The sequence below is a fragment of the Falco punctatus genome, assembly GCF_963210335.1.
Source record: "Falco punctatus genome assembly, chromosome: 15".
Taxonomy (NCBI): Eukaryota; Metazoa; Chordata; class Aves; order Falconiformes; family Falconidae; genus Falco; species Falco punctatus.
In genome coordinates this window covers 11,099,472-11,122,212 of record NC_137595.1, presented here as the reverse complement: position 1 = coordinate 11,122,212, position 22,741 = coordinate 11,099,472, and the positions used below count along the sequence as shown (strand labels likewise).

At 47.4% G+C, this 22,741-nt stretch overlaps 1 protein-coding gene across 2 annotated transcripts; it reads right to left on the bottom strand.

Annotated features, from left to right (window-relative positions):
* Positions 1–1,296: 1,296 nt before the first annotated feature.
* On the bottom strand, positions 1,297–22,673 carry FOXO4 (forkhead box O4). 2 transcript variants are annotated; one of them, XR_013923878.1, is made up of 4 exons: positions 21,444–22,673; positions 10,275–11,516; positions 7,845–8,044; positions 1,297–4,783 (listed from the first exon to the last, which is right to left on the bottom strand). XR_013923878.1 is itself a non-coding variant. In XM_080366026.1 (3 exons), the coding sequence occupies exons 1-2, from the start codon at positions 21,840–21,842 to the stop codon at positions 10,293–10,295; spliced, it is 1,623 nt and encodes a 540-aa protein (XP_080222152.1). In that variant the 5' UTR covers positions 21,843–22,673; the 3' UTR covers positions 1,297–4,783; positions 10,275–10,292. The 2 variants fall into 2 exon arrangements, 1 of the variants encoding a protein (XP_080222152.1); XM_080366026.1 differs by lacking the exon at positions 7,845–8,044.
* Between the last annotated feature and the right edge of the window lie 68 nt (positions 22,674–22,741).

Below are 22,741 nucleotides of genomic sequence, written 5' to 3'. Positions count from 1 at the left end.
TTTGACTGTTGTTTTTAAAGCAGCACAGGGTAGGGTATGACATGTTTTTTAGACACACCAACGAGGAAAATTAAAGGCTCTAAGAAGCTTTCAGTACTCCAAGCTCTCATAGGAAGCTGGTAGTAAAGTATGCTTAACTTATAAAAAAGGCTCAAGCAATCTGCTAAACCCAGGTGTAAACAAAATCAACAAGTCTGCCTCCTACTACGCTCCATGGACCTAGTTAACCGGAATCCTTTGCGCCCCGTGCTGCATGGTGGCTTCATGCTGTGAAAGATGGCATTTAATCCTCTGGAGACGAAGAAAGTTGTCTTTCTTGTCTTTCTTCGAAGAAAGACGAGCTCAGCAAGGACAAGGAAAACACAACGCAACATAAGGCTTCACGCCAAGAGTGCCCTGCCCACTCCCAATAGACACTTATCCAGAAGCATCACTCCCCATGTCACCGGCCCCCTCCCTCCCCACCCAGCTCACAGCTACTCTCAAAATCCCAGCCCAATCCTTCATTAGAGCAAAAACTAGCCCACAAGTATGGGGCCCGCAGTGCTAAAGCAGAACAAAGATTCACCAAGACACTACCCTGAATCCAGCAGCAGTCAGTAGCAAATGCTTTGGGCAAGAATACAAAACACTGGACAAATATCGGGCGACCCTCTGCCAGGTACAGCCTTTCAGCAAGCAGCAGTTTAGGAACTTCAAAAGTCTCCTGTGTCCTATAAGGAAATATCCCAGGCTAGAAAAGCTCAAGGTTTACAAAAAGGAAGTTATCTGTGAAGGGACTGGAGAACTCCTGAATTCTCTGCACCCCAGCCCTCCATGCCCATGATCCAAGCTATCCTGCTACACATACAAACAAGAAGCCAAGTGCCTGCCTGAGCCTGCAACATTACATTCATGGTTTACTGAGCACTCCTGAGCACTGTTAGTCCTCTGAACACCATCCTCATCACTAGCGTGCTCTCAGGCTTCTCCAGCCACTGTCTGCTCCTGTTGTGCTGAGGAGACAGTAAGCACCTGCATGGACCACCGCAAGACAGAGACATCACTGTCAGTGCGCTCGTACGGCAGGACTCCAGTCAGAGATGCTCCCGTCTCCAGTGCTGCCCCCAGGACAGCTGACTCCCCAGGAGTCTGGCCTGGGAGTATTAAAAAAAAAAAATAAAAAATATAGGTTGTCTATTCCTTGATGAAAGGACAGAGTGTCTTATGAACTCACATTGTAGGGCACCAGCCACGATGAGCCTTGGTGTACTTGGGCTGCAGCTCCTTCAGCTGGAAGAGGTTGAGGGCATGTACTAGCTGAGAGCATGTCAGACCTCCCAGGGCACTACTCAAGTGTTCGGGGCCAGCCTCTCTGCAGTCAGAGATCAGATCAGGTCCCTAGTGCTGTCACACCTAGAGGACACCTTGCAACAGTATGAAGACAGCACTTCTTCCCCACAGACCAATCCAGCCAGAAACAGCTCATCGTGGATTTGCAGGTCTGAAGCTCTGGTTACTCATGTTGTCCTTCCTATTGATTTGGGGTCTGTTTTCATGCGAAATGAGCTAGAGATTCACACAGAGCATGACCACACGTACTGATGTCTTGTCCTTTGATCCATGGCTATGAAGAACAGGTAGCCAGTCAACTTGCTCTGAAAAATCACAGGATTCATTTCCCCTCAGAGCCCAAGCTGACAAGATGGCCTATTATCTGCCAAATAACACAAATCCCTCCAGATCCATTAGCTGAAGCCCAGAACAGCCGATTCTTATGTGCAACACATGCCATCAGGTGTCTGTGGAAAGGTTATCTATCCATTTGTGTAACGAGCTAACTGCAGTGAGAATGTGCATCCACGATTCAAGCCTGCAAGATCTGGGATCCCAGCTTTGGATCTGCCTTTTTATTTGTTTGTTACAATGAAGTATGGCCAGACATGCAGATTATGGGTAAATTTGAAACTTGTCACCATGAGGTCTCCGCCATGAAGGCAATCTTCAAAGCAAAGGTTATCTAACTATAGCATGGTCTGCCACCGAAGCCTTTGAAAAGATAAAACTGTTGATGATTCCTTGTGGCAGGTAACCAGACAAACCACTCCTGTTCCAATCTCCACTCAAATGAAAATGAAATTCAACCCATTAAAACAGAGCAGACAAGGTGGTTGTACTGGGTCTGGCTGAGTCCCATAGCAGCCTTCAGTGCTGTGCTTTGTATTGGTGGCTGGAGAGGTGCTGGTAACACAGCAGTGCTTTGGCTGCTGCTGAGCAGCGCTCCCACAGCATCACGGCTGGGGGTGGGCAAGATCTTGGGAGGAGACATAGCCAGGACAGCTGACCCAAACTGACCAAAGGGAAATTTCATACCATACAATGTCGGCTCAGATGTAAAAGCTAAGAGAAAGGAGGAGGGGTGTGTATGTGGTGGCATTTGTTATTTACGATATTTGTCTCCTGGAGCAACCGCTACACATACTGAAGCCCTGCTCCCCGGGAAGTGGCCAAACATGGCCTGCTGATGGGAAGTAAAGAATAACACCTTTTGTTCTCCTTCACTTCTGCACACACACCTTTTGCTCTTGCTTCATTAAACTGTCTTTACTTTGACCCACAAGTTTATTTTTCCCACCTTACATTCTCCTCCCTCTTCTGCTGAGGAGGGGAGTTATAGAGTGGCTTGGTGGGCACCTGGGGTCCAGCCATGGTCAACCCACCCATGAAAACAGAGCAGACAAGGTGGTATAACAGTATGGCTCATTCCACTGCATGACAAAAACCTTCTGAACAGAAGCCATGCCACCTTCAGAAAGCATTGGAGAGGCTTTCTGCCAGACCAAGCCTACCAGAACACCATGAAAGCACCATGTCTCCCACAGACCCTGCCACTGTAAACACCAAAAACATAACAGGAACATGCCAGCTAATGCTCTGAACTAACCTCTTGACTCCTAGCTTCTGGCCTGCAAGAACAAAAAGACAGGGCAGGACCCCAGGCATATCCCCCCAAGGGTGTGCCTACAGGTTTCAAGTTCCACAGAAGTAGCAGAAGCTTCAGGAGGAAAACAAAAACCTTTGGAAACCAAAAAGCAAGCTATCAAATACAACAGACTGTTGTCCATAAGGGTTACCAGAGTGTCAGCATATCTAGCATGATGTAGTCCACACCATCTTCTCAGCAGATGTGGGAATCTGTCCTATGTATCAGCTGCAGTCCAGCTACTTAAGGGATTAGCTGAGAACGAGCACGTTGTTAATGATTAGCATTCTTTAACATCGTGCTCTAGGCTTGGTGGGAGTGCCCAGCTGAGGAAAGAGAAGCTTTCTGCATAGCTGTGGCTGAATGCCATGCCACGCAGGCACCTTCCGCCTGTTCTGGGGAGAGCAGCCATTCCCCAGTTACATTGTGGTGCCCTTCCCACTTTTCCAATGACATTTTCAGCTTCTTGACCCAAAATGCCTTAGGCCTGTCCCCTCCCATACTGTAGTGTTATCTGGTATCAAGGGGACAGATGCAGCAAATGCGGGTTTTTTAATCCAATAATCTCATTTTCAATTAAAATATATAATATATATATTTAAAAAGGTTTAGAAAAGCTTCTATGTAATTTGCAGCTACTTTTACATATAGATTACAATAGTGTACAACTCTTCCCCAAGGTGGTTTGAAACCACAGGGACCTGCCAATTCTTTCCCCTCAGTCACACACATTATCAAATATCAAATGCGTTTGTTCTTAATACAGCTCTGAAAAAAGAAGTCTGTCACTGGTACCTTCTCAGAGGGAGAGATGCCTAAAACACCTGATGGGGACACACTTAACATTGGCTTCATATTCACTGTAGAAAGTTCCCAGATTAGTAAAAAAATATTTCATCTATAGAAAATGCCCTTCTGAAAAGCAACCAGGGCTCTGTTAAGGCCACACCCAGGCTTTCCATTTCTCTGCTGTAGCAAGACAGATCAGAAACAAACCCAAAATGATGTTTTTATGTCCCAGAAACAGCTATTAGCATCTGTGCTTATTTTACAGCAGCCTGGTGTATCAGGAAAGTGCTGAGAACAGCATAGAGACTTCTTGAAACATGCTTCTGATTCAATGGGGCTCAGTTGGCACAGCGAAAAACTCCATGTCCTCCTGTTCCACTCAGGTGGACAAGAGGAAGCCTTCTACACTGCAGTCACCACCCCTCCCTGCAGAACAACAGCGGGCGCTCCCAAGATGGGCACACTGAAACCAACCCCCTGAAACAGCACACCCTTTTCCCACAGGGCATCCACCAACAAGCTCCTTCCAATTCCTCTGCGAGTCCGTGGGATACCAAATGCACATCTGGTGGTTTAATCAAAATGGCCAACTACTTTGCCCTCGAGGGCAAGCCAAGTGAGCGCAGAGCCAGTCCGAGGCACGGGAGACTTTCTGCCATAGCAGAGAGAGGATAGCCATTGAGAGATTCCTCCAGCAAACCCAGCTCTTCACATGGGAAAACGCTATTGCCTGGCACCTCTTCTGGCCGAGGTTTTTACCAGGGCTCCTCTTTGGACAGGTACAGACCAGGGTTTCTCCAGATGGTCCAAGGTGGGGTCAGGTTTGTAGGAAGAGCCATGGCACGTAACAGGATTATTATTTTTAAACTCTTCCTGTTGCAGCCAGATGCAGGTTGTCCCTTCTTCCCAGGCGGGCAACCCCTTCTGCCCAAGGTGTGGTGTGCAGGGAAACCGAATCCAACATGCTTCATTCTTTTCTCTGCCAGGGGTGGGAAGTGAAGTCAGAACCCGATGTTCAAAACCTGAAGGACACTAGGAAGAAGAAAAATAGAGTGAATGGTTAGATCTCAGCTTCAGCGGGAATCCTCGACACATAAGGAAATTACTATCAATCAGCCTCTGCTGCTCAAAGGATGCCAACTTTCAGCAAGGAACAAACAGATCACAAGAGACCTTGATCAATGGAAAGTCAAGTGGAGGATGCAACTGCTCAGCTCCAAGCTTCAGAATATAATTGAGACACAAAGACAAAACAGAAGCACAAAGGTCAAAAGTAAGCACTTCTGTAAGCCGACAGACCCAGAGCACTGCAAGATAAAGAGGTTTATAGGAGGACTTGGTTATTGCAGGAAAGCAGCATGGAAGAGGAAAATTACTCTTCACTTTAAGAAACTACAAATATCAATTGACAGGGAAAAGGCTAAAAAAGGGATTTTTAGAGATCGTACGCTTGAACTGCTTATGCTCACCCACTAAAAGAAATCCTGTATCTACCCACGAATAATTAAGCATTTCTAGATATCTCATTCCCCTGCAAGTCTAAAGATCCCTTTTCAGGTCTTCTGCCTCACCTCAACCAAGCTGCCTGTCGTGGTTTAACCCCAGCCAGCAACTAAGTACCACACAGCTGCTCGCTTACCTCCCTCCCGCCTCCAGTGGGATGGCGAAGAGAATCAGAAAAAAGGTAAACCCCATGAGTCAAGATAAGAACAATTTAATAATTGAAATAAAGTAAATTATTATAACAATAATAATAGCAATGAGAAGAGGGATAACAAAAAGAGAAATAAAACTCAAGGAAAAAACCAAACCAAGACCAACCCCAAAACCCTGCACAAAACAAACAAGTGATGCACAATACAGTTGCTCACTACCCACTGACTGATGCCCAGCCAGTCACCAAGCAGTGATTCCCCTCACCCCTGGCCAGCTCCCCCCAGTTTGTATACCAAGCATGACATCCTATGGTACAGGATATCCCTTTGGCCAGTTTGGGTCAGCATTCCTGGCTGTGCCCCCTCCCAGCTTCTTGTACCCCTCCAGCCTTTTCGCTGTTAGGGGATGAGAAACTGAAGAGTCCTTAACTTCGCATAAACACTGCTTAGCTATAACTAAAACCATCAGTGTGCTATCGACACTATTCTCATACTAAATCTGAAACACAGCACTGCACCAGCTACTAGGAAGAAAATTAACTCTACCCCAGCTGAAAACAGGACATTGCCGCAACTCACTCAAACAAGCCTTTGAATAGGTCTAAACAGACTTAGGACACTCACATAAAACCTCTATCGCAGGTCTGTGATTCGCTTTAGAAAGTAGAATAGTGAGATAAATGAGGGGCATCCCATCAGTTGCATTCAGCAATAGTGAGCATGAAACAAATTTGCAGAAAGGGAAAGAGGCACCAAGAGTGAATGAGCCCTAAACGAGACAAGATAGGAACTTTAAACAGAAGCCAGAGCAACATACTACTTTGGGAAACTGCAAGTTGATGAGGGTTTTATTTATTTATTAATGATCTGGTAGACAAAAATACAGCATTTGGAACAAAGGGAACTAGATAGAGCACAGCAAGAAAACCATGACTTCACACCAAGCTGGGCAAGGGATAGAGTTCTCCAGGGTATAAAGCTATAGGGAGTCTAACTGAACGACTAAAGATCATTAACTAATGTCCACCAAAAGAGTGGATGGAGGTGCAAAAGGTGTCAATGAGGTGCAAACTGTACCACTGTACAAAAGAGGCAATTCTATTCCCATGTATTCCTCCTACTGGCTTGCAGAAATACGTAACAGAGGTGGATGAACAAGCCCCAAGACCCTGAGCTGCTCAGGGACAGCCGGGTGGCCACCCACACTTCCCATGACTGGAATGGAGGACACTTGAATTAAGTGCTGAAGGCAAGAGTGGTTGCCTGTGACTGAGCACCTGCATGCCACAGTCTAATTCTAGCTGTGGCTACCCTTCTTCCATGACCTGGCTCGCTAAGGCTCCTGGAAGTCACTGTATGGCTTGCACAACCAGTGCCTTAACCAGTGAATGGCAGGTTTACAACTGAGCTGTAGCTACCAGACAACAGCAGCAGAAATTGTAGAATTTATATTTTTCCTGGTCAAGGAAAGTATTCACACGCTGACTTTCTTCCTCTGTGGCTAAATAACTAGGTTAGTGGGTGTTGCATCACTGCTGGGCAGAGGCAAAGTTTCAATGTTTGATCTCTAATCTCCTAGCAAAGACACACAGGGTTCAAACAGACTCCTGGTGAAGCCGTGGACAAGTTCTTCAGCATTTAACTTGCAAGAAGGGGTGAAGTCATGTCAGCTTTGAGCACCATGGCTAACATCAACTAGCTTGCATCTTCCCAAGTGCGACAGAGAGACTACGTACTTATTCCTAAAGATCTTCTCTTGCCTACAAAAAGTATCTCCCCAGCTTCAGTTTCATTCTGGCTGCTCAAGTTGCCGAGTGTAATTACTGGCATTTATTGATGAGCAGTTTTTGCTCAGTATTATACCTGTAACTGACCCTGAAAGCTACAGGTTAAACCCACAGTAACTACCCAGGACAGCTTTAGGCTAGCAATCAATTAAAGTAGCTTTTGCCAATGTGAATTAAAAAAACCCACCACATTCATAGGAAGGATGTGAAAGGAAAAAAGCCTGGCACACTGGAACAATATATACAGTGACAGCCATGCTTTCCCTGCACAGTGATTTCCAAAGAGGGACCCCTGAGAACTCACTGCAGTAACAGATTCGGAGAAGGGAGAGATGACACAATCTTGACCTCGTCACAGACACTGATGTCTGCAGCTCACGTGGTTTTGGAATTTGTAAATTTGTGAAAACATTCTGCCTTCTTTTCCCAGGGTCCTTCCTGGCCTCCAGGAACCCTCCTATTTCTCTCCATATACACCCTGTTCCCCCTTTCTTAGAAACCTGACCCACCTCTGTCTTGGCAGCATTTTACACAATACTTGCTCTCCTTTGGGAAAAAGTGCCCCTTGATCCCCTTCCATGGATTCCAGGATACAGGCAAAACTGAAAAGCTTTGCAAAGCTCAGAAAAAGCAAACAATCTAAGGACATACTAAAAGGCTCGACACAAAGCACGCTGAACAGGGCGTTACTTCTCCAAACGCAGTACTGCTGGTAAGAATTGTTCGCTGGGAAGGCATGTAGGAGCTACACTTTCTGCTGAAACAGGATACCCGTTCAGAGCTTGCTCCAGATCTCGCTCCTTTCTTGGTGAGCACGTGTCCAGCATATTTCCCAGAAAGTATCACTTCAACTTCACGCATGGAATAAAGCAAATCCAGGGTGTTAAACATCAGATAGCTCCCCTGTTTTGATTAAGCAATCCACATGCTAAGTGTGGAATAATATAGGACAGGAACACAACCATGCTCTTAAGAGCTCATGTTCTCCCTCCTAAGTGTTTGATTATAGCCACATCTTCAGCAGTACTAGACCTTACCCTCGGATAAACATTCCTTCAGCTTCTCTGCTTCACCCTCAAAAAACAGTATGCCTGGTATTCTGTGGACAGAGGTCTTGCCTATCCAACTCAGATAATTAATGCAACCAGGACTGCAGGACGGTTTGCCTATGTTTTGAAAACACCCCTGTGCAAAACACTTCAACCCTACAAAGTCAATGTATTCCCCAAATATGACGGCCTGCCCTAGCATGGCATGAAAAATAAAAATAAAAACAAACCAACCACAAAAGCTCAGAGCAATATCCAGTGGCAACACTGCTCAAAAGGCCACAGCCTCTGTCACTAACTTGCAAACAGTCCTAACACAGGTTGAAGGATGCCAATGTTTTGTCAACCAAATTTGTCTCTGAAATCAAAACTGAGTTGCCATATTCCACCTGAAGTCAGGATATTCAATTTAAGACATACACTTAGTAACTCAGTAAAAGCACAGTTAAAAAATGCACCAGACTATAAAAAGCCCTGTAACAGAACAGAAAAGCTTGATTGTTCCTCCTTCTTGCTACAGTGAAGTTTGATCTGTTAAGTAGGGATAGAACATTACTAATAAATGAAACCCTAAGCAGTGTGGTGGGACTTGGAATAAAAGGAGTTAAATTGTGTTTCAAATGTCAGTATATAGTGGTGGATCAATAACGTTCACTGGGTTTAAGTACCACTGGCTCAAAGGACAGCATTTCACATCGTCTAGACCCAAGACACTTGTCTAGAATGGCTATACTGGGACAGTGCAGGAAAATATTTAACTTAATATGCGGTCCCCAGCATGAACAGCAACAGAGATCACCAGAAAAATTAGGCTGAAATGGGCCTCCAAAGGTCACCTAGTCCAAACCACCTCCAGGTTACTCAGGTGCCTAGGAAAGAGTATTAAGGTCAAGTACATGATAATTTCAATCTCCATCATTTTGAAGCTCAAGGGCTTCCCACAGCTAAAGCAGTATCTTCATTTTGCCCTTATTTCTGCCAGCTCAGCTGGCCAGTATTAGGCATTGCATTTGCAACACTAACAAATGCCACATCTACCTCCTAAACAGGAAATATTCTTGGCAAGGCTTCCTACTTTTCAACCAACATCCAGCCTATGCTCCAGTCCGTAAAAAACCCGGCCATTTTCTGTTAGCTAATTGAGCTCCAAGTGTGAAGTACACCTTCAGCTCCATTTCTCTAATTCTTCAACTGCCTCAGCTCTTTAGCACTTCAAATCAGGGTGTCACACCCTCAGAATAAGTCATTTTTAACTCTTGTTCTCATATACACTATCTGCCAAGCTGACTTCAGAAGTTTTTGTGCAAATATGAAAGATCACTGAAGAAGCAGCTTTGCTGTGAATGGGATAGCACCAACACATCCCTCCTCCTTCCATCTCCCTCCACACTGCAAACTCCCCTTCCCATGCTCATTCCAATAATGGGTACATCGGCAATTCAGTAAGTGCTGATGAGCCAACTTACCAGACTTTACAGGCACTATCCCAGATAAGGAGAGGGCAAAAGGTCTGGTAACAGAGCGATTGTGTCCTGCTGCAGGCAAAGCAGGCAGTCATGACACAGACACACTTTGCAACTACACATACTAAAAAATTTTGCAAGGGTAATAACCTGAACAGAAACACAGTGTGTGCTCGGCTCAGCCCAACCATCCTGTATATATAGGATCATGTCTTTATGGAAGTAGCATACGCTTACATGTCAGCTTCAGAGCTACAGACACTGCATGGCAGAGATTAACGTCCTGCAACACAGTCATCTTTGGTAGCAAGAGACAACAAGAGTTTCATTCACGTTACTGCTTTACTCCATAAAGGAGTTTACTACCCAGTAAGTTAAATCTACCTACCTTTACACAGCTTTTTCTCCTTCTAAAAAGGGAATGTGGCTCTCCCAGAAGGTTTTTACTGAAACACCACCTGTGCTTCCAAAGAGGTATCTTGTAACTGCTGCAGAGTTGGGCACAGGAACCATCCCAGACAGGGCTGTTCCCACTATAGAGCTGTACCATTTTACATAACTGCCCCTACCTTTTTGTGCTCCTGAAGTTAACTTGGTACCCAGGTATGGTTGGAGGCCTGTGAGGTGCTGGGATAGCTGGGAGTAGACAAAATGGGTTCAAAATTAAAGTCCAGTCCTTCTCCATCCATGAGTTCACTGTTGATTATGTAATCCATATCACATTCGAGGTTCTCCATGTACATGTCAATGTCCAGGTCAGTGGGCAGCCTGTCCTGGTTCAATCCCAAGGGAGCAGGGCTTGCAGAAGAAAGAAGCAGTGGACTGCCCAGCTGGACTGACTGGGTAGTTGTTGCAGAAACGGGAGCCTTCAAACTGGTGATGCTGGCAGTGTTTTGAGGAGATGTTACTATGGGAAGTGTTGATGGCAAAACACTGGCACTGACTGGTTCTGCCTGCCGCTCTGTAGGCTTTCCTTGTGGATTGCCTGAGCTCATCTTACTCTGGGCAGCTTGACCACCTAGAAGCAGAAGAGTTCGGCTGCTCATCCTGTTACCAGACTGAGGGAGAACTGGATCGACCTGAGTCATCATAACATCCCTCGGAGGCGGAGAGCTGGGTGTCAGAAGAGCTTCCAAGGTCTGAGGGGCAGAGAAATGGCTGACCGAACTTTGCAGCGAGATATCAACAGGGTTAAAGAGGGAATTGCCAAAAGTAGTGGTCTGACCAGCTGCACTTGGGCTCCTCAAGGAAAAGCTGGAATCTCTCTGGATCTGACCACTCGAGGCGGACTGCTGGGTAGGTAACACAGATGAGCTGGGAGACATCAAATTTAACCCATCGATGAGTTCAAGCTCCTCAGTCACAGTTGGTGGAACATTGCTGGATGCACTGGAGTATACCAGAGAAGGAAGCAGCTCTTCATCGTGAAGGTCATCCTGCTCTGTCAAGATAGGAGAAAGTCTGGCACTAATGGTGCTTGCATTTGAACTGGTTCGAGGCCGGAAGGTGTTCCACATGTCAGAGTCCTCATTGCTTCTTGAGGATGGGCTCCCAGGCCACTTAGGGAATTGGGAGCCAGGACTGTCAGCAGTAGATTCTGGAGCAGACTGGAGAGGAGGCTTCTTTTTGGATGCTTTACTTCTGACTTTTGCAAGTTTGCTGCTGTTGTCCATGGAGGCAGCTCTTCTTCTTGGTGCTTTTCCACTTTTACCACCCTCAGGATTGAGCATCCACCAAGAGCTCTTCCCTGTAGCTTCATTATGGACTTTAATAAACTTGCTGTGCAGGGACAGGTTATGTCTAATAGAGTTCTGGAAAAAACAAACCAAAACCAAGGTATGAGGACCTGACAGTTGACACACTTCCCACCTAGAAATTTCACAAGCATGAACACATTCAGACAATATCCAGAGAAAAAAAGATGTAACAAAGACCTACCCATAAAAATCTGCTATTTCTGCTCAAACATGCTTGACAGCACTGGCAAGCAGTGCCATGTCTCACTGCAGCACCAAGGGTGAAACTACCATTGACAACTAGCGACTTCCAACCAGCTGAATACTAACACAGAAGCGCTTTTCAGGGCCACACAGAATCTGCGAAAACTAAGTATACTACAAAGCAAGTAAGCAAATTCCCAAACACAGCTTGCAACTTCAACATGAGCCTAACAGTCTGAGCTAACGCTGCTCCCACCCTTCTGCCAACCCTATTAGCCAGCATAAGCCTGGCTGAAGTTTTTAATTTTTATATGGCTAGGTTTCAGATAGATTCAAGCACAGCACAGCAGTGAATCAAATAGACTGGGTAAAGGGAAGTAAGAAAACACTTCTAATTCAGTACACCTATTACCATCTTTATCCTAACACCAGAGAAATGAGAGAAACTTTGTGGAACAAGAGTCCTAGTTATCCTGGAACCTGCCAGCCTCGCTTTGCAAGGAGGCAGTACACTTTCCTCTGTGTACATTTCTAATGGGGTAAGATGTTCAGCAGATAGTACACTCCCACACAGTACATGCCAGTTTTAGCCTCTCCCATCTTTCCATTTGGCAAGGCACACATTCCTTGCCTCTCCCAAGTCCCTTATTTTGGTTTAGCTTTGCTGGAAATTGCAAGCCAACATATATGTAACACCACCAAACTGAATTTTCATCCTGCAACTGATAAAAGTCCCCAGTATTTTAGAATTAGCAAGTAATAATCTCACTGTTTGAGCAGATCCTCCATGAACTCCCCTTGAGACCTGTGTCATGCATTTGTTTCATATTTGCATTTAATTTGTTCAGATGGTCAAATTAGCCATCATTAAAATGTGCTACGCTGCTAGCATAACAGAGGTCCAAGAGCAACATCTTTTTCATATAAACTAAAAGGTATACTGCAGCCTTCAGCCTTCATGCATGCTCTCCTAATTCTGAACCAAGTTAACTGTGCTTTTATCATCCTTTCCCACCACCTCTGAACACAGTTCTTTCCTGCCTGCTGCTTTCCCTCTCCCCACCCTTTTCCTCTCAGACAAGTCCTCATCATGCTAATTTTGGCCACCTCACCAAAAGTACTATCCTAGAACAAAGCAGATGCAGATAAACAATACAGGCAAAGTGGAAAGTTTTCACGCAGAGGGAAGGAGATGCAAGACTTATTCTGTGATAGCTTTCATTTTAACCTCTGGCCGTTAAGGACTTGGAGAAGACTGGCTGTTTGTTGTGATTGGCATCAAAGAATACATATGCTCTTACTTGGAAAGCACCCCAAGGGTTACTGCGGAACCAGGGCCTGACGGAACATGTGTCAGTCAATGCTCTTACATAGTTTTATTATTTGAGTCGTTCACAGTAATAGCTATACAACACTCCTGCTTGGCATCTTGTCTTGAATTGTAATTTAGACTGGTACCCTGTCTCCCAAAAGACTGTTGCTTTCATTTCCAAAGAATCCCCCTCCCCTTTTCCCAATGTGCATGATTTCAAATGCATACTGCTACAGCAATAAGAACCACTAGGTTGTCACTAATTCTTCATTTATTCTCCTAAAAATAATCTGTGAATTTATGATGACACCCGGTCCCATCAGGCGTGGCCCAGTAACTTGCACACACAGTGCACATTTGGAGTCTCATAACCATCCATATTTAGCTCCACTTAGTAAAATGGAACTTTAAACCAATAGGCTCAGGATTTCAAAATTTCACAACAAACTATATTCTGTTTTTTTCTCATGTACGGCTATAGGTTTTAATTCCTGTGCCAACAAAAGCACACTGCACGGGTGCAAGCATTTCAGTAACACTGAAACCTCAAGAAAATTAGCACCACTTTGCGTATCATAAGTGACAGTTTTAGTAACTAGTTTTCTAGTTTTTTTTCGCTGAAAAGCAGCTTGAAATAAGACATCTTGGAATAAGACTAGGATTCACATGAACACAGATAAGTGAAGCGTGGTACCTTTTATGAAAGAGTCTCAAAGTCCTTTTACGTGTTACTGCTAAAATGACATAACAGCTAATAGCTGTAGAAACAGATAATTGCTGTACCACTCCTTCCTTCCTCATCTTCAAACTCTCCTCCTCTCCTCTCATAACACAAGCACCTATGACCCTATGAGCTAGTTCAGAGAGCTAACCCAACCAAAAAGCAGCCTCATCCTTCCCTTAAAATTACTGTTCCTGCCTCTCTTATCTCTGCCTGCTTTTTGAACTACCTCACTGTGGGGGTCAAGCACTGAAAACTAAGGAAGAGAACAGCATGTGTGGTTGGAGGCAGAGGAAAAAACTCGGAACACGTTTTACATTAGGGTTAACTGCTGTCAGAACTGCAATACACAAATTATCACTTCTCTAGTGATTATTAGCACCTCTCCCGCAGACTTTGCAAGGCAGCTCACCACTGCAGCATGCACAACTATAACCCACAAGCATGACTGAGCTTGCCTGCATATGGGAGACTCACGTCCAGAGAGTCCCAAAATACAACTGAACCAACACACCTACCAGCCTGGGTGCTGTAAGAAAGCACAAGAGATTCAAACTTGCATACCACACGCTCCCCAGCGCAAGAATGCATCTGCTAGAATGATTTAATATACCTAACATATGAAGGGCACCCTCAAATCTCATTGAGAAAGTGAGGGACAAATGAGTTATGCTAAAATAATCACAGAACTCCAGGTCAAACCTGACAGGAAAGGAAATGACAGACTTCAGTCACCCAGGCAACCCTGACGTATTTCCTTTCTTGATGGTAAGCAACTCAAACCAGAAACATATAGATGACATTAACTTTTTAGATGCTCAACCTCAGCAGTGCAGGAGCATCCCAGCTGGTCTGAGCACCTGCAACCCACACAAGGTCTTGACTCTGGAACATCTTTGACCATAAGGAAGCATGACCTGAAGGAAGAGGTACAGGCAGGAATCCTTCAAATTCTTAAGGACCTCTTGAACAATTAGGGGTGGTTATTGCTGTTTGTTCAGCTACCTTACAGAAGTTCTTATGGCTATATATTAAGTATTATAGTGAAAACAATGCCAGTCTGTGCGTCTGTACCCATCACAGATCGAAGATGATTCCTGTAAACCACATTCAGACAAAATCATTCTGAAAATCATCACAGATATTATACAAAAAATTAAAATTTGGTTAGAAACATTTATTGTACACTGAAGGGTGGACCATTCACTAGGTTCCAACCACTGCACGTACAAGCTAGGATGTATGGACCTGCCACAGAAGTGTGGCTACCAGCACACACAAACTATTTCCTAAATCTCAGTTACCACAACAATAAACCACCTTCTTTGATAAAATCTCCTAGCCCTATTTAAAGGATAGGAACATTCCTCACCATTGTGCCAGGCCTGCCCCCACACCAGCATCAGGGCTGCTGTGCACGCTGCCCAGCACCGAACAGTGCCTCAGTCTCAGAATGGGGAATTAGCCATGGGAACTGGCAGCACAACCAAGCAGTCACCTACCTGGGCAGCCTTCTGGACAACCACCATAGACAGCAAGATTCTATGGAAAATGCCCAAGTGGGTCATACAGAAGACAGAATGCCAGTGACAGCCTTCCCAGGGGACTATATGGCTTTGTAGGTAAGGCTGAGCTTATCTACCATGGAACTGAAGTTTTACTCAGGTTGGTTGGTTTGTTCAGATGTTAAGGCTCCTCACACTAAAAACAAGCTTAAATTCACCCTCCTGCAGTGTACTTTCCTCTAAGCACTGATGTGACAAGAGCAGAAGGAGGCTCTTGTGCCCTGCCCAGAAGAACTCGTCCATGCAGCAGTGGTGCATGGACTGTGCTAGCAGAGCGCTCAAGGCCAAGCACAAGTTATGCTGAGAAAGACCTAAGAAAGAGTAGCTATGCTTGGAAATTCTGTGCTTGCCCATATTTGCCTGGATTTTCAATCACTGCTCCCTAGTGCCAAAGCCATTCTTCTGGAAAACATCAAGTTGCTACTACAAACCACAAAGGCACCAGATTTCTTCACAAAAAAGTCTCTCTCAAGAATGAGCGACTGGGAGGAAAAAAAAGCTATGAAATCACTGCAGCTGCTTGTAATATACTTTGCCTCGGAGGCATACAAAGAACATGGTCACATCCCAGCACAGGGCCATGTTCCAAAGCCAGGCCTATAATTGTGCGGAATTATCATTTGCCATGGCATTCTTGGGAGGCTGCAAGGGGAGAATGCCCCACCTGCTGCATTTGTCAGTGCCTGTCTCAGCACTCACCCAGCCACTTGGCTCCAAAGGCTTCAGGGAAAAAAAAATAAATAAAAGTCATCATTGCAGAGATTTTGCAAAGTTATGCTCCAGCAAGTAAACAACTCCTCCAGAGCCAGGGAGCTGAAACATTCCCCCAGCAATCCCCTTCCAGAAGGCACACGTGAGCACAGACGTCAAGCTTGGCAGATGGGGAGCTGTATCTTAGGAAGAACATTTTCCTTTCTGTAATCTTTCAATGGCAGCCCAGAAGAAAGTCCTAGCTCTCTAAAAAGCAAAGACTGAGGCAATTTGCAAGTTTACCAAGACAGGCAGGCATATACAACAAAAGCTGATCAGGATTAGATAGAGCAGAAGAAACTTGTTGGAACAAGTAATACCAGCAGCCCAGGAGCAGCTTTCTCTGAGGACTGCTGGGAAAACTAAGCCGTGCTGCAAGGAATAATCTTTCAGCAAAGCAGCTTTCCAGAACAAACTGGCAGGGAGCTGGAAAGAGTAACAGCAAAAATCTTCAGGTACTTTTACTGGCATTGCACAGGGCAGACAGACTTTTGCCAAAAGATAATCTCTCCCCCACTTCTGAGGGGGACAACTACACTCCGTAAGATTTCAAATGAAAATTAATTCAAGGCATTATACCTTCTTTGGGAGAAGGGGCTGTTAACGTCACTTTAATGAGGGCTAAGTATATGCTGCTACGTTGCCATGGTGGGCCCTCGCCATAGCTGACCACTTGTCACAGTTTTATCCCACCTGAGAAACAGGACACACGGTGACCCCACACGCACACCATTGTCCTGCTTCTATGCACTGCCACGGCCTCATGTTTCACATCCAGCACTTCACCATCCTCCCACCATCAACACCCTGCCATGCCCAGCTCCTTCCCCCCCTCTTCGCCAAGCCCTCACCTAGGCCAGCCACCATTTAAAGGACTAATAGAATTAAAAGGTAAAACATTCTATTAAAAGAAAGACCGATGGACAAAAGCATCCATGCTCCTCAAGTTTCCACACTAGACTCTTCACTATAGCCTCCGAACAACCATCATTCAGCTTCTGTTTGTTATTTCCCCCTCCTGCTTTAAGGAAACCCAGCGAGGCTGTCAGCAGCTGGGACAGAGAACATCTCCCCACTGCCAGGACTAAGCACATTGCTAACGCCACATGAAGGCATTTGGGGGCATACAAGGTAATGGCAAGAGTCCAGTAGTCAACATGCCAAGAAACAATAAACTTTTCATCTTTACCAAAACAAGCATTCACATACTTTCGTATCCACTGAACTGGAATTTATTTGCAAGGTGTGAAGATAACCTGGCAGAACCTACCAGCTGCAGCACAGAAGATATAGTCCAGAAGATGGACAGGTTTGCCTTTGTCTGCTGGCTTATTACTCTTTCATGGAGGGGCTTCAGAGGGACACAGGATGAGTGGCTGCTCCAACCTGAGGGAGCTCTGCACGAGGTCTGCCAGAAGGTCAGACACCCTAAGCCCTGGGGGAGCCCAGGGACCTTCAGAACCAGCACTATGGCACTGGAGGGCAGTGAAGTTTGTCATCACAAACTGAATTGCAGGGTACAGGCAAGGAAGCACCTAAGAGCCCTCAGCCAGGTCTCCTAATCTGGTCAACAGTCAGTATCAACTATGGGCAATATGGATGTAACACAAGTGTGGAATAGAAGGGTTTAAAGTAAAATGCTGCCCGCTATATAATGAAGATTAAGAGCTACCTGAGTTTCTAGAGGGATGACACCTTCGGTTTCAGACAAGCAGAGTGCTTAGTAATTTTAAATTCATAATAGAGCTACTTGAGTTGTTGCACGTATGCTTGTGTATATACATATACACATGTGAATCAAAGTTAATGCAGAGGTGTGACTTCAGCCTCCTGTACCTAATGTGATACCGTGGAATCATTTATTCTTTCCTTTACATTGCACGCATAGGAAACACCTGATTTTTGCTTTAGTGAAGTGCCTTTGGAAGGTGAAAAAGATGGGTTTAAAGTTCATCCTGTTCCTACAAAGGGAAAGACAACAGCTTTGGGAGAATACCCAATGTTTCACTGAAAGGGACTAGTTCTTAACGTTGCTCCTCACCGTGTCAAACTTACTCGTAGATGTGAGAAATGCAACCACCAGTGCAAACTGCTTCAGCGGGGTTTATGCACTTCTAGTTTATTCAAAAACCTCAACACCCTCCTCCCCCAAGTAATCTCAAAGCCAGAAGGAATTTATCCTCTTATTCACAGAGCAGCTTGCAAAGCACCAAGGGGAGGATTACAAAGGAGCCCTATGACACACCCCTTGAAGGACACTTCTGCCTTTCAGGCTGGTTAATTCTTGGCTTTGGCTGAATTATTGCAAGGAAAGGACAGACTGCACACCCAGCAAATCTGTCCTTTACAAATTGCTTGAAGCAGTTCAAGAACAGCAAACACCACCTTCCTCGAAAACACAGATTCTTCCGGAATTCACAGAGGTTACACCACACCCTGGCAGTCTGTAACAGCTGTATTTCCCCCAATTGTAAAGTAGGACAGCCGTAAAGTAATTATGAAGCAACAATGAGTTTATGGGGTTTATATTAACTAAAGTAATTTTAATAAAATGTTTTTAAAGACACATTTATTTTAATTTCCCCATTTAGAATTCTCTATCAGAACTACACTACATTCAAATAGAACATTATCAGTACAGTTCTGCCCAAATACTAGAACTCTAGGAGCTGTAGTACTACCTTAACAGGCATCAAAATGCTACATCAGCATTTAGCAGCAGTTCCACATTATTTTCCTTTATTCAAACTCGTGCTGTTAAAACCTGAGAAAACAATAAAGCTAAGACAACTCAAGAAGTTTTCATTTTACTTTACAAATTAAAAAAAAGAAGCAAGCAGAGCTACACAGCTCTAAAAATAACAAGGAACAGTGAAAAAAACCCAACAAAAACAGGCAGATCCATTCCTCAACTGCAGAAACATGTTTTGCTTATTCCATTTGTCTTAAATATAAAACATGCACCTGTAAAATTTCCACTACATCTACAAAATCAAACTGAACTGATTTGATTGATTCCACATCTTTAAAACTGTAAATGTCTAACCTCCCTTCATCTAATGCACCTTGATGCAAATAGACTAAAGTAAAACAAACAAAACCTCTTGCAAATCTATGTGTGTTAACATAAGGCAAGACTAGAAGTCAGAGCTCTGTGGTCACACGTGATAGGGCACGCATCCTGCCAAGCCCTGCCAACAGGATTTGAGAGAGTGAGCAGGAAAGAAAACTGAGCAAAGGGAATATACCACAGCCCCTTTTACCTCTCCTGGCCACGTAAGATTAACTGCCTACTTCCTACATAGCAACCCAAACGTTGGTAATATTTGTTAAAAATGAAAACAAGTTTTAATGAGTTTCCCCTAGCATTTGAACAGTTTCAACTATATTTATACCACGGTTTTCTGTTTGCTGGTTAGAATCAAGGGTTTTAAACTGCTCTAATCATAACGGCAGGCTGATTCCCACCACAGCTGCTGTTGTTCTGCCATCCCTCATCTCTCCTGGCAGAAAGATTCTGTTCTCTCCCTGTACTAAAGCCAGCCTGAGTTAGTCCATTCCCAGGCTGAAAAAGTGCAAACGAATTTCACACTGAAAAGTCATCACAGAACAGCAACAGCCTCCTGAGCAAGCACCTCAAGCAACCCTTGTATGTGCACAAATTCTCATCTCTGCCTTTCTGCAAGTTAAATCCAACTGTACGTGTCCCAAAAGCGATACATGATTACAACACAGGGTAAAACCAAAGACTGATGGTCCTATTACATGTAGTGAAGGACACTTCACTATATTCTTCCACCTTCCCCACGATATCCAGGGATGCATTTTGGAAGCCACAGTGAACTTTAGTCTAAGGCACTACTGCCAAAGAGATACAGACACATCCCTGAAGAGAAAATGCACAATTTCCATAGATTATCTGCAAAATAACATGACTAGACAGCAGCAGCAACATACCTAGGACAAGGACAACATACCTAGCCTGAGGAAGCAAGAACTATCTTCCAGCAAGACCATTAAGTCTTCTGAACAGAAAGAAAATGCACCCAAATACTCTCCCAAATCAAAACTTAGTAAGGAGGATTCAAATGACAAAGGAGAAAAAAAAAAAACCCAGTCAATTTTAGTCAGACTATATGCACTCTCAGGGAACTAACTGTCCAGAAGCCAGATAAGTGGGAAAGGTGAAAAGTTTTCTATCAACCCATGCCAGCCTAAGCTGTGACAGCTGTGTCCCTCTCACCGCACTCCTACCCCCTCTCAAGCAAACATTCACTCTCATGCAACCACATGGTGTGCCACTTCAGAGAGCTGAGCCAGCTGAAAGCTAGCCTACCAGAAAAAGCTATCTTTTTTTTTTTAAATTAACTCTGTGCTGACTTACTGCTCAGTCACACAGGCAGAGGAACGTGTGGCTGGAACCACAGAAACCCCAAACCACACTGGCTCGAGCTGCCAGAGAACTGCAGCATGGACGAACTGCTAACCAACACCGCAAATGGAGAGCTACACTGCAAACAAGAGCGTGGCATTAAGCGTAATTCCAGTCTGCAAGGAGAGCAACAGGTCACACTCTTTAGACTCTTGTCACTGTAGCATCCACTGCAACACATCAGGACAGCCCCAGGTACTATTTTGCAAGGCAGCACTCACATGTCCCTTTCTCTTTGCTGGAGTTCATCTGACTGTAGAGAAGGGGAACAGCAGGCTGCCACCTGCAGAGCACGGAAACAAGAGTTTAGCTCTTGCCACAGAGCTTGGCACGTGTCTATTTCCAGGGCGAGAGGAGAAGCCACCACCAAGACTCTGGAGCAGCATATCGCTTTCCCTTTTCCCAGCTCCTGCAGAGGTCCCCAGCACTGGCACCACCTGGGACCCTTTTTCAAGAGAACCTCTTAGAAGTCAAGAACGCCTGCTACGAAACTGTTATTTCGATTGAGCTTTAGCACAGTCCAGCGAAAAAGAACAGCGACCCCGTATTAAAAACCCTTCCAGCTGACGCTCTGCCTTGCACAGACGCTTAGCTACAGCCCTTACACTGCCGCTCGCTCCTCTCCCGGAAACCTTTCCGAGCCCACAGGGTGCAAGAGGCAGCCCCGCTGGGCCCTGCCGTAACCGCCCAGCCCCATGACACCACCACCCACCCCCGCCCCAAGCCCACTCCTCCCCGCTCCCGCCGCACCGAGCCGGGGCCTGGGCAGGGCCCGCGCAGCCCCTGCCCCGCTCCCGGCCGGGCACACCGCGCCAGCCGAGCGCGGCGGGCAGGGCCGCGGCCCACGCGCTGGCACCGGGGCCGCCCGGCCAGGGACGAACAGCGACAGGTGAGCGTGGGGCTGGCGGCGGGGCTGCACCAGTACCGGCTCGGCGGCGGGCAGGCGCCCCGAACAGCCGCCCCCCGCCCGCCCCGGCGGAGGCCAGGCCCGTCCCTCCCGCCCCGGCTCGCCGCGCACCTTCCAGCCAGCAGAGCTGTTGCTGTCGCCCTTGTCCTTGAAGTAGGGGACGGAGCGGACCATCCACTCGTAGATCTGCGCCAGCGTGAGCCGCTTCTCGGGGGCGCTCTCGATGGCCTGGCTGATAAGCTCCGCATAGGACTGGTTGCCCCAGGCGTTGCGCCGGGAGCCGCCCTTCCGCGCCGCCGCGCCGCCCGCCCGCGCCCCCTCGGCCCGCCCGGGCCCCGCCGCCGCGCCGCCCGCGCCCTCCTCCGCCGCGCCCGCCGCGCCGCCCGCCTCCGCCGGCGCCGCCGGTAGCTCGGGCCGCGGCAGGGGCCAGGTACAGGAGCGCGGCCGGCTCTGTGGCTCGAAGTCAGGGTCGATGTCCGGCGCCACCGCGGCGCCGCCCGCCTCCGCCATGGGCGCCCGCCTCAGCGCCGCCGCCACGGGGTCTGAGTCGCTCCGGCACGGCGCATCGGCCCGGCCCACCGCCCCTTTGTGAGACCCGGGCCCCGCCGCCGCCGCGCCGCTCTGTTTACCAGGGAGCAGCGCCGCGCCCTGCGCCTGCGCGCGTGGGGCACGCCGGGAGCCGCAGTCCCGGCCAGGCGGCGGCGCGCGGCCCGGCCCCACGCGCGGACTGCAATGCCCAGCGGCCCCCGCGCCGCGGGGCGGGCCGCGGCCCCCGCCGGCAGCGCGTGGCAGGCGGTGCCCCGGCGCGACTACAACTCCCAGCGGGCACTGCGACGGCCGCGCTTACATAACCCCCTGCGCCGGTCTGCGAGCCCGGTGCGCTCCCGTCCCCAGTCGCTTCTCCGTCCGCGCGGGAGCGCGCCCCCTAGCGCTCTGGGGCCTGCGGGTCCGGGACCGCCGCTCCCTCGCGCCGTCCCGCCACGGACAGGAGCCCGCTTCCGGGACATGCCCAGCGCGAGGTGTAACGCGCCCCGTGTCCCGGTGCCGGTCCGTTCGTCGGAACCGCGACAACCAGGTTCCGGCACGCCGTACAGCGCCCGGAGCTGGCCCCGCCCAGGGCGCTGTATGGCTCAGTCCCTATTTACGTTTTGAGTCCCAGCGGCTCCGCTCCCAGCTCGAGCGCCCAGCGCAGCCAACCCGGACCCGGGCTGCGCGCCGCCCCGCGGGTGCCCGGCTGGCGCGGCCCAGGTGACGCGGGGCAGCGTCGACAGGGAGCCCGGCGTGCAGGTTCCGGGGCTGCGCAGTGGCGTGCCCCACGCCCTGAATACCCGCTCCGCTTATTCAGGCAGCGGCCGGGCGGCGGCGCTGGCGTGCGCGGGCGGGGCAGCTGCTTAGCGGCCCCGAACCCT